Consider the following 16,058-nt stretch of genomic DNA (forward strand, 5'->3'; position numbering starts at 1 on the left):
CTTTACCCGAGATGACGTTACCCTATAAAGTAGGTCCGCTCCTGCACTTCAATGTAGGTGGGGGACCTTAGAGAGAGCCCCTCAACCACCTGAAAAGCAAGCTTCTAGTCTAAGTTATGTCTAGTATATTTCAACCATTTTCTGGATATTGTTACATACCAGAAATATGGGAGTGGCCTTATGCTTTTTTTGGTTGTGGATGTGATCTGAGCTCCTAGAACCTACTTATATTCATAAAGCTTATGTAGTTTGCATTCTGCATGTTTAAACCGACTTTTGACGCGCGACAGACATTTTAATGTTAAGTCAAAATGTTGCAATGAAAGAACAGGCAGTGTCCAATGTTGATATAAACCTTAAGGACGGAAAACAAACTGTAAACCTCGCTGTGAAAGCGCAGGCAGTTGACGAGATTTCAACAATAAACTGAATAAGGTAAAATAAACCGTGTTCTGTTATTTCAATCTCAGCACCCCCGTTAACTCACATTGTAACATGCGTTATGCTACTCAAATACAAAGCAAATTCACGGAAAGCAAAAGATTGTTTAAAAGCAGTGACAAACGAAAAAACATGAGTCTCATCCAAAATTCACTAAACTTTGCCCCCTATGACGTACAGAAAAACCTCACTCACCAGTGACAAACGACACCACGACGGTTATATCGTCAAGCTTACCACCATGATAACGGAAACCTGCTTCTTGAGCCGCAGCAGAAAATGGTGACTGTCGTTTTCTGTCCAGCGCTTTCACACGTGCCAACTCAGCAATATTTTTCGCCATTACCTCAGGGCTCACCCTTGACCTCACCCCTTGAACCACCAGCGCTGTTACTTCATTGTTATATAAATTATCAAACAACCCATCGGTTCCCGCCACAATCACATCACCCACCTCCACAGGAATCTTAAAAACCTGTTCATCGTCCAGCAAAACATTCAAAATAAGTGTTCGACGCTTTGATCAGGCCTGTAAATTAACCGAACGAGGCATGTTCGTGTTCGTTCATTTAACTTTAACCAAACACGAACATATAATTGCACACATTTTTTTGTTCATGTTCGTTCGTTTAAAACTTAAACAAAGAGTTCACGGATGTAAACGAACATAATTTAACAAACACTAAACGAAAGAAATGAACATAATCGAAGAAACATAAATGATTATAATTTACTAAAGAGTAAACTGCAATTTTACCCCCTGGGGTTTGATGCGATTGACAACCTTACCCCCTACCACGAAATTTTTGCTGTCTTACCCCTCAACTATTGAAAAACGCTGCAATATTACCCCTGAGGGGTAAAACTGTAACCTTACCAAAAGGGTATTTTCGTAATCTTACCCATATTTATATAGTAAACTTCAATATTACCCCCTGTGCTTTATCTAAGACGACACGTTTAAACCCTGTTTTATTACAGTGTCTTCTCCGGCGATATTCCAACCACCGGAGAAGCGTATTCCGACACTCCGGCAATATTCCGACCATCGGAGAAGCCTCAAAATCTTCTGGTGAATCCACATACTCACCAGCTCAAACAAAAACATGTCGAACCAAAAGCACCACCGTTGTCGCAGCGGCGGCGCTGCCGTCACTCCTCGCCGGAGTTTGATGTCGGCTCCGCCTTCGCTGTTCCTCTCACTCCCGTTATCTCTCTCTATGTCCATAATGTTCAAAAGAGTTCCATAATTGGAAATTGGGCAATTTTGCAGAGTGAGGGTGAAAAACTAACTATAACTGAATCCTAACATATTTGAGATGAAATATATATTTTGTGGTATGGATGCATTCATGTGAACATGACAACGGGATTCAGGTGTACATATTTGAGATGAAATATATATGAGTGAATGAAGAAGATGAAAGGTGGGGGGGGGGGGGGGTATATAACAGAATGGGGGTGCTCGCCGGTTTGGTCAACGAACATAAAGTATTGAAATTTTGTTCTTTTTCGATATCATCTTGTTCTTTCCTGCTGAAACCACTCGCATAAAGTTCCTTATCAAGGAAACCAGAAGCTTTCTTTATTGCTTCAAAAGAGAGGTTAAACCGGAATTCCGACACCGGTGGCCAGATTATCGAGAGAGAAAGGGGTAAAAAAGGTGAAATTGGTGAGTTTTCCTATTATGTATGTATGTAGTATATAAAAAGTGTCAATCCGGAACTACTATCGCGCGGAGTTAAGTGCTCCGGTGGTCGGAACATCGCCGGAGAAGGCCGGAGTTAAGTGCTCTGGTGGTCGGAACAACGCCGGAGAAGACACTATAATAAACAGGGTGTAAACGTTTTTGTGAAGGTAAAACACAGGGTGTAAATGTGTTATTTACTTCTATTTTCTTATTATTATCAGGGGCAAAATAGTCTTTTCACGTTTCAGGGGGTAATATTGCAGCGTTTTTCAATAGTTGAGGGGTAAGGCAACAAAAATTTCGTGGTAGGGGGTAAGGTTGCCAATCACATCAAACCCCAGGGGGGTAAAGTTGCAGTTTACTCTTTACTAAATATATAAATTAAAGTTTAATTACGAAAATTCCATTGGAAAAAAAACCCATTTTTATTACTAGAAAGCCCAATTACCAATTAGTTATATTTATATAAGTAGATAGAAAGTTCCTTTTATGTTTAATATTTACATAAATATAACTACTTGTGTATTTAAGTTTAAACGAACATAAAACACATATAAATGAACGAACAAAACGTACATTCATGTTCGTTTGTTTAATTAAATGAACAAAAAGGTGTGTTCATGTTCGTTCATTTATTAAATAAATGAACATAAACGAACTTCCCGCTGAACAAGTTCACGACCAGTTCATGACCTTCGGTTCGTTTACAACCCAGACTTTGATTAAAGTTTGTATTCAAGAATATACAAGAGAACTCACTTGACCAGAGCTCGGTTGATCGCCTTCATTCCCATTCGCAAGCTGATACGTAAAATTAAAGTCGTGTTGTTGTACAGGGGAGTGAAAGATAGTGCACCCGTCTCTGATCACAACAAACCCGCTATCACCCAAATTGATGGCGTGAAGACCCTCATCTTTTAGAGCGATGATGCATGCGGTAGACGAGCCTTTAGCTTTTGTGGCTAAGTGGGCTTTAGCCAAGACCCGGGCTGGGTCAATACCGTCTTTCGGTTCGTCTTGTATTGCTTTTACGGAATTGGACATTAGTGAACGGGAATATAACCCAGCGTTAATACCAACATCCGCCCAGCCACCAACTCCGTCTGCCACACCGATTACTTGTTCGTCCACACATATAAAGTGCGCATCTTCACCGCCGGTTGCTTCCTTATCAGGGTGTGGTAGGTATGAAGATCCTGATAGTAGTTTTAGGGTTTTACCATGCACGCCCTTCCTGTCGTTTCAATTACAAAATAATATGTAACGATTTCACATTTTCACTAGCAGCATATGTTTGACAAAACACAAACATAAATGGGCATGCAGATGTAGATTTAAATATAAATACCCAATAAGAAATTCAGAAATATAACAAATAAAGAAACGAGTGCCAGACATACATACCCATCGACTTCAATAGCAAGACTAGCAATAGGTTCATCATGTGATGATTCTTTAAGTCCCCCATCTGAAACGCCACCCTCCGAATAACACGTTGAAGAAGAAGTGTTATATCGTCTTCCCAACTGCCCACCAAACGTACTAACGTTGCTCCCCTTGTGCGTAACACCAAATATAAAATACCCATGAACTCCATGGCTCTTATTCGGCTCCTTACTTTTCATACCCAAACTAGCCGCATGAAAACTCCTGTTCCTTTCCACAAAATGACCAACGGGTCTAGCAAAACTCGACACATTACCACAACTCGAAATAAGATTATCCACAATCAAATCCCCAGACGCAGACACCGAACCCGAAGTAGCCATAGTTCTCGTAAAATAAGCGTTCCGATTATACCCAAAAATACAAGAATGCAACTTTACAACACCTGCAACTTGACAATCTTCCCACAAATTCCCAAACTCGAAATCTGATTTTCGAACAATATCTTTCCCCGGTTTTAATAACAAACCGTTCCTCGGCTGAACCTGGTTCTTTATTTGCAACTTAATCCCTTTTCGAAAGCCGAAACCAAGAGGGATATTAAACTTAGAAAGAGAACCAGCTGGCATTATCTTAAAAGTTTAAACCCTGAAACAACTGTTGTGAGATTTAATCATCATAAACAGCTAATATCATCTATTAATCCCTAATTTCTGTCCTCTGTATAACATACAAATTCCTGCAAATTACACAATCACAACAAGACCCCAGTAAATATTCGCTACTAACATAAAAAAACATTCAAAAATCAAACAAACAGAAGAATATTCAACAAGTAATAGGTTAAAAATCGGAACTTTATGGCAAAATGGAATCTGGGTATTGTGAAAAACGGAAAGAAATTAACATCTGCCTTGAAAGATTATGTATTGATGTAGTGAGGAAAGATGGAGATAGAGAGAGAAGAAGAAGAACCTTATCTGTATGTATAGAATTGAGATTGGAACTTGAAGGGTGTAAGTCGAACGGGACAAAGAAAGAAAACCCTAATTTTGGGAATATCCGATAGTGTTGGGGAAATAAACTGTGACTTAAGGAAGGGGTATGGGAGCTTTGATTTCAAGGAAGGTGTATCTTGTATCTACCTGTTTTATAGGAAGTAAGGGTTGGACCGGTTGGTGGGTTTGGTACTCTAGATTGTAAGTGACTTGTAACTATGGGTAAGACTACCCACTCTAGTTTAGGCGAGCATCAAAATTCATTTAATATTTGTTTTATCTGTCACACCTTAACTGATGGCGAAATCATCGGGGCGCGGCACTAGACGAATCAGATTACTCAAGAGAATCCATAACAACTATATTGCGATAATATTTATTACATCCGTTATCTCATACTAACAAATAATACAATCACATAAGTCATCACAGATTTCTTGTCCTCTCGAACAATTCAAATCCGACAACCTAGATTTTAGGTGAGTTTCTAGACTTCCTAGCTTGATTTGATGAAGACTTCAACTAAACCTGCAACATACGTTAAAATATTGTCAATACAAAAGTATTGGCGAGTATACAGGTTTGCATGTCACACTTAATGGGTTTTGAAAAGATTTCAGGTGATGAGACTGAGGTAGCGTGTCATCGTGTTAAACCACTGAAGTCCCATCAAATCCGACCCGTTCTAACGGCCGGGAGTCACCCCGTTCCCTCAGATCTGGCCGTTCTTGATGGTTTTCCCTTGTTTAACCCGAAATTGGTTGTTTCATCGTTAGGAATCAGATCTTTGACCAACACGACACTAAGAATGAGTAGAAGGTCGGTATAAGCTCTGATTCCACCGTTTTTGAATACTTTGAGAGTGAAAGAGTTGAAAGAAAGTTGGAAAACCATCCTTCAATCCTCTTATTCATGATGATGTGTAGATCTGATGTGAAAACCTTGTTTATTCTTGTGGAAATCCCTTAGATCTGAGTTGTTCTTGGTGGAATGAGGCCAACACTTGAAGTTCATAAGAACTTCATGATGACATCACTTTAGAACACCTCAAATCCGTTGATTTCACGGTTAAAAGTTGAAATTTGAAAGATAGAAAGGTGAAGGAATGCATATAGCTCAAGGAAGTACAAGATTTGAGTTGAAAACTGTCACAACCCCCGATCCCTATTTCCCGGGAACGGGCGGCCGCGAGCCAGTTTCGGTGGTATCACGTTTATTTATCCAAATTTGGCAGCGGAAATTTTCATCAGGACCGTAGTTAGGAAATATTTAATCAGAGTAAACCACCATATTTGCTAATATTAAACATATGGGTAAAACCCAAGTTTTCAGTACACATATTTTATAGGAATAAATCCTATTTATTTAATAAAAACATCCATTTTATTCTTAGGTAATTTTATTGCCACTTTTCCAAGCCTTCAGTGCTGTCCAGCTGGCTTCTATTTGGCTTTCACATTTTGTTACCTGAAACGCGTTTTAAAAACATTTTGTCAGTGGGAAATACTGGTGAGTGAATCCCATTTTAATCAAGTTTAAATAAAATCATTTCACAGTGAACAGTATTGAGGGCGATCCCACAATTACATTTGTTTCCAAGTTATATCAATTATCACCCGTTGGTACTGTCGAACCCGACTTGTGGAAATGTTACTCCTTAACCAGGTTGTAACAAATTTTGTATACAAAACCCCAACATACCCACGATAATTGTATTCTTACAAATACTCAATAACTGTTATTCGCATGGAAAGGTATTCAAGGTTTTGTAAAAACATTTAACAAAAAGAGGATTACTCACAAAAATGAGTATATAAAAAGAGGATTAACTCACATTGCTGTCTTAGGTTATTCTTTAGGGTTTCCTGGTGAATAATCTATAAATTACACAATTGCACGTGTGTTAGTATAATAACCCATTTTAACATTAGTAATACCCTCCCCGAGACGGCATTCCAACGACTACGTCGGGCAGAACCACGACAGCCGTTACGGAACCCTAGATCAATCGGGCAGAGTATCTAATACGTCTCCAGGGGTTATAATACTTACATCGTAGCAGAACCTCGCTATTTTAGGGGGTATAACACCCGGGTATAATAAAGCCACTACAGAAATTGAGATTGAAAGAAAGAAAATGAACGAAACAGACTGAAGGCCCGTTGCCTTCTTATATAGGGTTGTAATCGCGTCTTCACGCGGCCCGCGTAAAGAACAGGCCAAGCTTACGCGGCCCGCGTCAACTCTGGGTCAACGCGTAGCTTGGCTGGGTCAGCGTATAGGTCCGCCACGATGATGACACGTGTCATCACCGGGCTGCGCCACCATTTGAGACACTCGCGACCCGCGTTAACTAATGGAATCTCTTATGCGGCCCGCGTCAACTAAAGAATTCAGCGGAGTCCGGTTACACCTTTATACGGCCCGCGTTAAGTTGAGGTGAGGTCCTACGCGGCCCGCCTCAGCTTACTTTTTAGTGTTTTTAATTTATTTTATATGTTATATTGTATTTTGGGCTCGGTTTTCACATACGGGGTGCATATAAAGACATGTTGAGACGTTTTAAGATATATTAGGGTGTCAGAATTATTATGAGGATGTCGGTTTTACCGAGGGTTGTTATATCCTCCCCACCTAGTTTTAGAGCTCGTCCTCGAGATCTACTGGAACAAGTGTGGATATTTCCTTTGCATTTCTGATTCAAGTTCCCATGTGTATTCAGGTCCTCTTTTTGGAGTCCCACTTCACTTTGACCAGAACTAATCTCTTATGCTTGAGATTCTTAATTTTCCTATCTTCAATCTGTAGTGGCCTTTCTACAAATTTGAGTTGTTCATTTACCTCTATATCCTTGAGAGGTATTACGAGTGATTCATCGGCTAGACACTTTTTGAGATTAGATACATGAAATACATCATGTATTCCTGCCATTTCCTCTGGCAGTTGTAGCTGATAGGCTACAGGTACTATTCTTTTAATAATCTTAAAAGGTCCAATATACCTGGGACTTAACTTTCCTCTTTTGATGAATCTTACCACTCCTTTCCAAGGAGAGACTTTTACCAATACTTTATCTCCTACTTGAAATTCTAATGGTTTGCATCTGTTATCAGCGTAGCTCTTTTGTCGATCACGCGCTGCTTTCAGTCGTTCCTTGACTTGAATGATTTTATCAGTTGTTTCTTGTACTATCTCGGGTCCAGATAGTTGTTTTTCCCCAATTTCTGCCCAACAGACTGGGGTTCTGCACTTTCGTCCATAAAGTGCTTCGAATGGTGCAGCATTGATACTTGTGTGATAACTGTTATTATAAGAAAATTCTATTAAAGGTAAGTGTTCGTCCCAATTACCTCTGAAATCAATTACACAAGCTCTAAGCATGTCTTCCATCATCTGGATTGTCCTTTCGCTTTGTCCGTCTGTTTGAGGATGATAAGCTGTGCTTAGATTCAACTTGGTTCCCATTGCTTTTTGGAAACTTGACCAAAAATGAGAAGTAAAACGGCTATCCCTATCAGAAACAATTGATAAAGGAATTCCATGTAATGAAACAATTTCATTTACATATAATTTGGCTAATTGTTCCATACTAAAAGTTTCCTTCATTGGTAGAAAATGAGCTGACTTGGTTAGCCTATCTACAATCACCCAGATTGTATAATTACCTTTTCTTGTTTTGGGTAATTTGGTAACAAAATCCATTGTTATCAATTCCCATTTCCAAACTGGCATTTCTAATTGTTGTAACAAACCTGAGGGTTTCTGATGTTCAGCTTTAACTTGTGAACAGGTTAAACATTTAGAAACATAAGCTGCTATGTCCCTTTTCATGCCTATCCACCAGAAATTTTTTCCTTAAATCCTGGTACATTTTATCACTTCCTGGATGCATCGTATATTTAGATTTATGGGCTTCTTCTAATATACGGTGACGTAAATTTCCTAATTTAGGTATCCACATTCTCTTTTTATGGAACCTCCAAATTCCATTTGTTCCTTGTTCTAATTCCTTAATCATTCCTTTTAATTTTTCAGTATCTTCCTTGATTACTGATTCTTGAACTTTCCTAATCTGATCGTTTAAATCTACTTGAAGATTTAATTTAAGAGAACGTACCCTTTTTGGCTTTTCATGATACTTTCGACTTAAAACATCAGCCACCACATTTGCTTTTCCTGCGTGATACTGGATATCACAATCATAATCACTGAGCATCTCCATCCAACGCCTTTGTCTCATATTCAGTTCTTTTTGCCCAAAAACATACCTTAAACTCTTATGATCTGTGAATATGGTAAACTTACTACCATAAAGATAATGTCTCCAAATCTTAAGGGCAAAAATTATAGCTCCTAATTCCAAATCATGGGTTGAATAATTCTCTTCATGACTCTTAAGCTGTCTAGATGCATAAGCTATAACCTTTTGACGTTGCATTAATACACATCCATATCCTAACTTAGAAGCGTCACAAAAGACTACAAAGTCTTCAGTTCCTTCTGGTAACGCTAGTATGGGTGTATGGGTTAATCTTTGCTTAAGGATTCTAAAAGCTTCCTCTTGTTTTGGTCCCCATTCAAACTTAACAGATTTACAGGTTAACTTAGTTAAAGGAATGGCTATTCTAGAAAAAACTCGAATAAATCTTCTATAATATCTGGCCAATCCTAAGAAACTTCTAACCTCGGTTGGCAGGGGTTTTCCATTTGGTAATTGCCTCGATCTTTGTTGGATCTACATGAATTCCTTCATGATAAACTAAATGTCCGAGGAATTGTACCTGTTCTAACCAAAACTCGCACTTTGAAAATTTAGCATAAAGCTTTTCCTTTCTCAATAAACTTAAAAGTAAGTGCAAGTGCTTTGCATGCTCTTCTTTACTTTTAGAGTAAATTAGAATATCATCTATGCAGACAATTATGAATTTATCCAAATATGGCTTACATATTCGGTTCATCATGTCCATAAATGCGGCTGGGGCATTGGTTAAACCAAATGGCATGATAGTAAATTCATAATGACCATACCTTGTTCGGAAGGCGGTTTTAGGAATATCCTCTTCCTGTACCTTTAATTGATGATATCCTGATCTTAAATCAATTTTTGAGAAATATCGAGCTCCTTGAAGTTGATCAAACAAATCATCGATCCTCGGTAATGGATACCGATTCTTAATCGTGACTTTGTTCAATTCACGGTAGTCAATGCACATACACATTGATCCGTCCTTCTTTTTAACAAATAAAATCGGCGCTCCCCATGGCGATGAACTTGGCTGTATGAATCCTTTCTCCAATAATTCGTCTAGTTGTTTCTTCAGTTCTTGCATTTCCGCGGGTGCCAAACAGTAAGGTGCTTTGGCAATTGGTGCTGTTCCTGGTAACAGGTGAATTCTGAATTCAACTTCCCTGTCTGGCGGTAGTCCTGGCAATTCTTCTGGAAAGACATCTGAAAACTGGGACACTACTGGAATGTCTTTTAATTCTTTTCCTTTAGTGTTAGTGATTATAGAAATCAAATACACTATAGATCCTTTCCTTATATAACTCGCAGTTTTCATCACAGAGATGAATTTAGTGGATCTAGATGGTTTATCTCCTTTAATTGTAATCTTTTCACCTCTTGGTGAGTTTACCTGAATTGACTTTTGATCACATAAGATATTGGCTTTATTGGCTATTAACCAATCCATTCCTAACACGACATCAAATCCTACCAGATTCATTGGGTAAAGGTTTGCAATAAACTTTTGATTAAAAATTTCTATTCTTGCTCCTTGCAAGATTTCAGAAATCCTAACGGTTTCTCCATTTGCGGTTTCTACTAGACATTCTTGTGGTAGTTTAGTTAATGATTGATTTAGGAGTTTGCAAAATGAAGTATTAATAAAACTTTGGTTTGCACCAGAGTCAAATAATACTTTAGCAAAAATATCATTAACTAAAAACGTACCAGCAATAACGCCCGGAATCATCCTAGCTTTGTCTGCAGTTAGAACGAATGCTCTAGCATTTTTAGGATTCTTGTTGTTTGCAGCTGGAGCCAATTTTGGACAGTTTGTCTTAATATGACCTTTTTCTCCACAGTTGTAACACATTTCATTACTGGTTTTTCTCCTGCAATTTTCTTCCTTGTGTCCTGGCGCCTTACAGTAAGTAGAGCATCTTCCAGAATGCTTTTTCTTGCAGTTTCTGCAGTATGGTGCTGAGGTAGAACCTACATTCCTACGGTTAAAATTCCCTGAACGGAATTCTTGAGTAAGCCTTTGGGTTAGGTTTCTCTTCTGGTCTTCTTCTCTAGTACGGATTAACTCATCTGTCAAGGTATTGGCTAGTTCTACAGTTTCTTCTATAGTTTGGGGTCTAGCTGCCTTGACTACATGCCTAATCTCTCCAATTAATCCCCAGATATAACGGGAGATTAACACTGGTTTAGGTGATGCAAGGGTGGGTACTATCCTAGCATATTCAAAGAATGTGGTAGTGTAACCCTTACTATCTACCCTGGTCATTCTAAGATTCAGAAACTTATTTGCTATTTGTTCCTTTTCATTGGGAGGGCAGAATTTCCTTTCTACCATATTTTTTAATTCCTCCCATTCCATGCTATAAATTCTATCACTTCCTCTTGACTGGGGGATAGTGTTGCACCATTCTAAGGCTGCATTTTTAAACAGATTTGAAGCAAACATTATCTTATCTTCTTCAGCACACTTGCTTATTTTAGAACAGCCTCAGTTTTCTCTATCCAGCGTAGGGCTGCAATGGGTCCTTCATTGCCCGAGAATTCTATTGGTTTACAGGACCAGAATTCCTTGTAAGAACAACCATATGGCATGGTTCTTCTTATTTTGGGAATGGGCGCTTGAAGTATGGGTCCATTGTTCACGCTGTGTTCCGGTTCACTTGGTCGCTTACTGCTATGCTTACTTTTATTATTCGCTTCTTGAACTGTTTGAATAATAAATGGCATTGCAGCTATAATTCCTTGTGCCACTATGTGTTGAACGACACTATTATCCATTTGGTTTCCATTGTTATTGTTGTCCGGATTTTCATTAACCACGTTAATGTTACTCTGGTTATCGTTATTCAGATTATCTTGATTTCCCTCGTCGGCCATCTGAATTTTAAACATTTACCAAATATTAATATCACAAATAATATTTGAATATAGCCAATCACATGACAAGCACTTTTTGGTCAAAAGCGTCGAGCATTGCGACTTTTACTCTATTTATATAGTATGCATCATTACACACCAGTACTGAAATTTAAATTACAATACCGACTGAAATGTAAAGCTACAATACTAATAGTAGGCATCCGTAGTGTTTTTTTTCTAACACCTACACACATATATTATTATTATCTTATATTATCTTATTATTATTATTATTACTACTACCGTTTCTGCAATCACATTCACTGATATGGATTCATCCAAAAATCCATATTACGCTCATCGTATTTCCATACGAGGCGTTCTCCCACCTGTCGCATTCTCTCACTGCTTTCTAAAATTTCCTCTCCAAAAGTCCTAAGTTCTTGGACATTTTCTGCACTCATTGGGGGTGCAGGTTCTAGGACTGGGTTTGGAATCTGGGGTACGGGTTCCTGATATGGAGGCATAGGGGCCTGGTACGGGTATGGATTCTCTAAAATTTCCCTAACATATGCATCACTAATGTTGTAGGGATCTTGAGGATCTAACCCTGGATAAGCTCCTAAGTTGGGCATTGGCACATTTTCCTGTATTGGGTTTTGTTGCACGTAGTCCCTAACATCGTCCCACCAGGGGTCGTAGTTATTTGGGTCTAGGGGATTTGGTGCAGGTACCCTAGGTATCTCCTCCGGGTTGTAATCAGGCATTTCTATCTGATTTTCTACTTCCATGGGTTGGTCAGGATTTTGTGGTTGGGGTGCTAGCATTTGTTCCAGGTTTGGGTCAGCAGCAGTGGTTGCTAAGATATGGATATTAGCTATACCCCTATTGAGCATATCCTGATTATAGGCATCAGTCTCTCTTTTTGCTACGGCTAACACTCGCTGTTCCTGCAACTTTTTCATTCGTTTCCTACGCTCGTGTGCTCCCCTACTGAACCATCCCCTCTTTTTCTGAGGAATGGCTCTTCAGATTGAGCCTTAAACACAAAGATTCCTTCTTCTGTGTCAGCAGAATACCCCGAGAGGGCAGGCCGAGAAGATGTCACACCCTGGCTTTGCGGAAGCGTGGTTAATTTGGTGTGACTTTTTAATACCATAGCTTAATCATAACAAAGCTATATGAAATAAAATCATGCAAGATCATCCATTTAATTTAGTTTTAAAAACCAAATACAATAACATTGTATCAACGGGAACACACCCTAATGACATAAACATTGTTCAACAAACACAAACACAGTTTAAGGACTGTGACTTGTCCAGGAAAGAGTCACATTCCCTAAACCCGGATGACCTCGTACTAGTGCAGCGGGAAAACGTGTCATACCGCGCCAGATCCTTTAATTCCCTGAAATACCTGTAAGTTGAAAAATCAACAATAATGTTGAGTGAGTTCATGCGTAAGTGAGTAAGTAAACCTTTGTGTGTATAAAAATCCTGGTATGTAGCAAATAAGGAAAAAGAAAGAGATCACCAATGGTTTGCAAGGCCATTGATATGTGTGAAATGCAAGTAGGAAGGCTCAAACCTAGCAGATTTATGCGTTGGGTACAAAGTCACCCCGAGGTCCGTTATGCTGGGCTCGCTACACCCAGATAGATCTACCGCTCCTGCCCCTCGGTCCTATCCTGAGGATTAATGACCTCAAGTTTCCGCCTACCCATTCACATGATCTAAGTAATAACCCTCCTTACGCTAACCATACCATGTAAGAAATATTCGTAATCACAGTAACATGTATTTCACCCCCGCAGTTTAGAAAACTGAAAACAGTTAAGAGAAAAGGGGGACATGAACTCACAGCGGTGCGTCTCTACCAAGTATGTCTCCAAGTCAAGCAGCTGTGCAACGACCTACATGTACTAACTCTATTAGACGGACGACCGTGCCTTAGCTTTATGGTTTAAGTTTTGGGAAATAGTTAGACAACTATTTCGTGTTTACATTCTGTGCATACTTGGTAATTATTTTCCTTCCCAAGGATGGGGGATTTAATACATGTGTGTTCGAAATATATTATTAAGTCTCACTTAAAATATATCTTATTTCTAACTTCAAAATATAAATATTTTTTCTCAAAAATATAATATTTTCTATTATATAAGATTTTCCCAAAATAATACTTTAACAAAAATACGCGTTCATAATTATTTCCGTAAAATGCGTAAGTTACGTTTTAACGATCGAGTGGTAATAATAATTACCGGTGTAACTTATATGTTTATCGTGAAAGCGTTTGTATTATTTTGGATTCGTTAACGTCCGATAATATTATTTTTACCCTAAAAATAATATTTATACACTTCACAAAATAATTGACAAGTGACGTTGTGAAAAATATATTTACTAAATATATATTTATCACGTTTAATTTTGTGAAATCCCACCTCCGATATTTGTAAATAAAGTTGTGGTGAAACTTATATTTTGAAAACATGTCGAAAATTATTTCTAACACTTATAGTGAAAATACTCCTAAGTGTTAGGTTTTTGGAAAAATTTCGCCAGAGTTTCCTCTGTAACTGGAGGTGGCCACGCTTTCAAGCGTATCATTTTCTTTTATAAATCAAATCAACCATTTTCTTACTTAACCAAAATAATATTCAACACATCAACTAGTCCATAAACATGTAAATCGCAAAGATTTCATGAACTTGTGATTTACTCAAAAATACGAAGTAAATCTCATTACTTTTAGCGGATCTTTATATAAATTAGTCCGGTTTCGTAAAAACCTTGCTTTCAAAGAAATCCCGTCTTTACATCTTCTTGTAAATTTTACAAAAATTGTTATTTTGTCGAAACTTTGTGCTACACAAGTGTTTACACACTTGTGTGTTCTAAAAATCATTCTTGTTAACGTAAGATCCGTCTTTAGGAAAACATGATTTCTTTTATACTTGGTTCTTTGAAAATACCACTTGTAGATCCGTAGATCTACTAGTTTTAAACACTATTTTGTAAGTAAAATCACTTTTACACAAGTTCATCATTCGTGTGTGGTAGAGTTTCATCCTTTAACCTTTGTTACTTCCAAAACATCCTTATGTCATGATCCATGATCATGACCAACCCGGGTTAAATGATGATCTGAGCTACCACAACATAGATCGGGTCCAAATAACCACACAAATCAAACACTACAAGTTTTACACACCATATAAGCTTTTATCCATCATTACAAGCATTTTTAGTAAACTTTAATGTATCATCTTGTAAGTTTACGAGTTTTAACCGTTACAAATCATTTTAACCCCTTTAAGATAGTTCAAGAAGGTGATTTAAGCAACATACCACTAGCTCGAGGCTAGGGAAGAATCTAGACGCAAAACGGGTGGATAAAAGCAAGAGAGTGAGGTCCTTTAAGCTCCGAATGCACCAAGACTTCTTACACGTGATCCTTAACGTTTGTATGAACTTGGAATGTGATGAAGGAAGCTCGAAAATGTGATGGATGTAGAGGGGGGTGTTCGGCCGAACTTCTTAGAGAGAGAGAGAGTTTGTTTTGTGTGATGTTGTGAAATGAATGTTCATATGTGCAACCTCTTGAACTTATAGACAACATTAAGGCTATGATCCATTGGACCCTATGTTCTCTAGATATGAGACCAAGGTTAATAAAATAATGAAAATGGTACAAGTTATGGTCACAATGTGACCGAAATCGGCCAGGGGGGGGGTTCTAGTTCATTTCTAACCAATAGTTAGTTAATAGTTAGGTTAGTTAAGTATTAACCCGGTTAGTTGTGCGTTGTGCTTTAAGGCGGGTGTTATGGTGTTCAGGGACCCTAACTGGCTCAGAAAAAGACAAATAGTGTTTATGGCAATATTTTCATGTTCCGGGTAAAGTCCGGTTGTTCGGTTGGATAGTAATCCGTTAAAGCGCTTAACAAAGCTTTAGGATGTCGTTAATACCATTTTTAGTGACACAACTTATTCCTGACACTTTGGAAAGTGTCTAGTAATATTTTTCTCATGTTTTGGCACTTTATTAGTTAGCTAAAAGCTGAATTGCTTATTAAAGTGCTGAGTTTTGTGCTTAGTGTATGTCCTAGGCACATCCTGTCATTGTAACTTATTCCTAGAGACGCAGTTCTACAACCCTTGTATCCCCACACTCACTATTGGTGTAGTAACTATCTCTGGCTCATACAGGCCTTAGAGGCAGTGTCTGCCTGATGCTGGCTTTATTAGCATGTTCAATAGGTTATCCGTTCATAGTGCTACTGTGCTTTTGTGCATCATGTTTGTCACTAAGGTTCAGCGTGTAAATAATGTAGTGACAGTATGTAAAGTATGATGCAGGAATATGCATGTATCAACATTCAAGTAGCAGTTTGTTCACAAGTTCAAGTAAGCACAGTAATCAAGCAGTA

The 16,058-nt window shown here is 38.3% G+C and overlaps 1 protein-coding gene across 3 annotated transcripts; it reads right to left on the reverse strand.

The window, feature by feature from the left end:
• Positions 1–427: 427 nt before the first annotated feature.
• Positions 428–4,653, reverse strand: LOC110865062 (probable protein phosphatase 2C 80). Of its 3 annotated transcripts, none has more exons than XM_022114264.2 (4): positions 4,493–4,653; positions 3,536–4,256; positions 2,891–3,365; positions 428–916 (listed from the first exon to the last, which is right to left on the reverse strand). In XM_022114264.2, the coding sequence occupies exons 2-4, from the start codon at positions 4,144–4,146 to the stop codon at positions 629–631; spliced, it is 1,374 nt and encodes a 457-aa protein (XP_021969956.1). In that variant the 5' UTR covers positions 4,147–4,256; positions 4,493–4,653; the 3' UTR covers positions 428–628. The 3 variants fall into 3 exon arrangements, with proteins under 3 accessions (XP_021969956.1, XP_021969958.1, XP_021969957.1); XM_022114266.2 differs by having other exon boundaries at positions 4,431–4,653; XM_022114265.2 differs by lacking the exon at positions 4,493–4,653 and adding an exon at positions 4,375–4,450.
• Between the last annotated feature and the right edge of the window lie 11,405 nt (positions 4,654–16,058).

This window comes from Helianthus annuus, chromosome 6, assembly GCF_002127325.2.
Source record: "Helianthus annuus cultivar XRQ/B chromosome 6, HanXRQr2.0-SUNRISE, whole genome shotgun sequence".
In the NCBI taxonomy this organism is placed as follows: domain Eukaryota; kingdom Viridiplantae; phylum Streptophyta; class Magnoliopsida; order Asterales; family Asteraceae; genus Helianthus; species Helianthus annuus.

Coding starts and splice junctions, on each gene's coding strand:
- LOC110865062 (XM_022114264.2), bottom strand. CDS start 4,146: ATGCCAGCTGGTTCTCTTTCTAAGTTTAATATCCCTCTTGGTTTCGGC. Junction 3,366..3,535: donor CTTGCTATTGAAGTCGATGG/GTATGTATGTCT, acceptor TTGAAACGACAG/GAAGGGCGTGCATGGTAAAA. Junction 917..2,890: donor ATCAACCGAGCTCTGGTCAA/GTGAGTTCTCTT, acceptor GACGATGAACAG/GTTTTTAAGATTCCTGTGGA.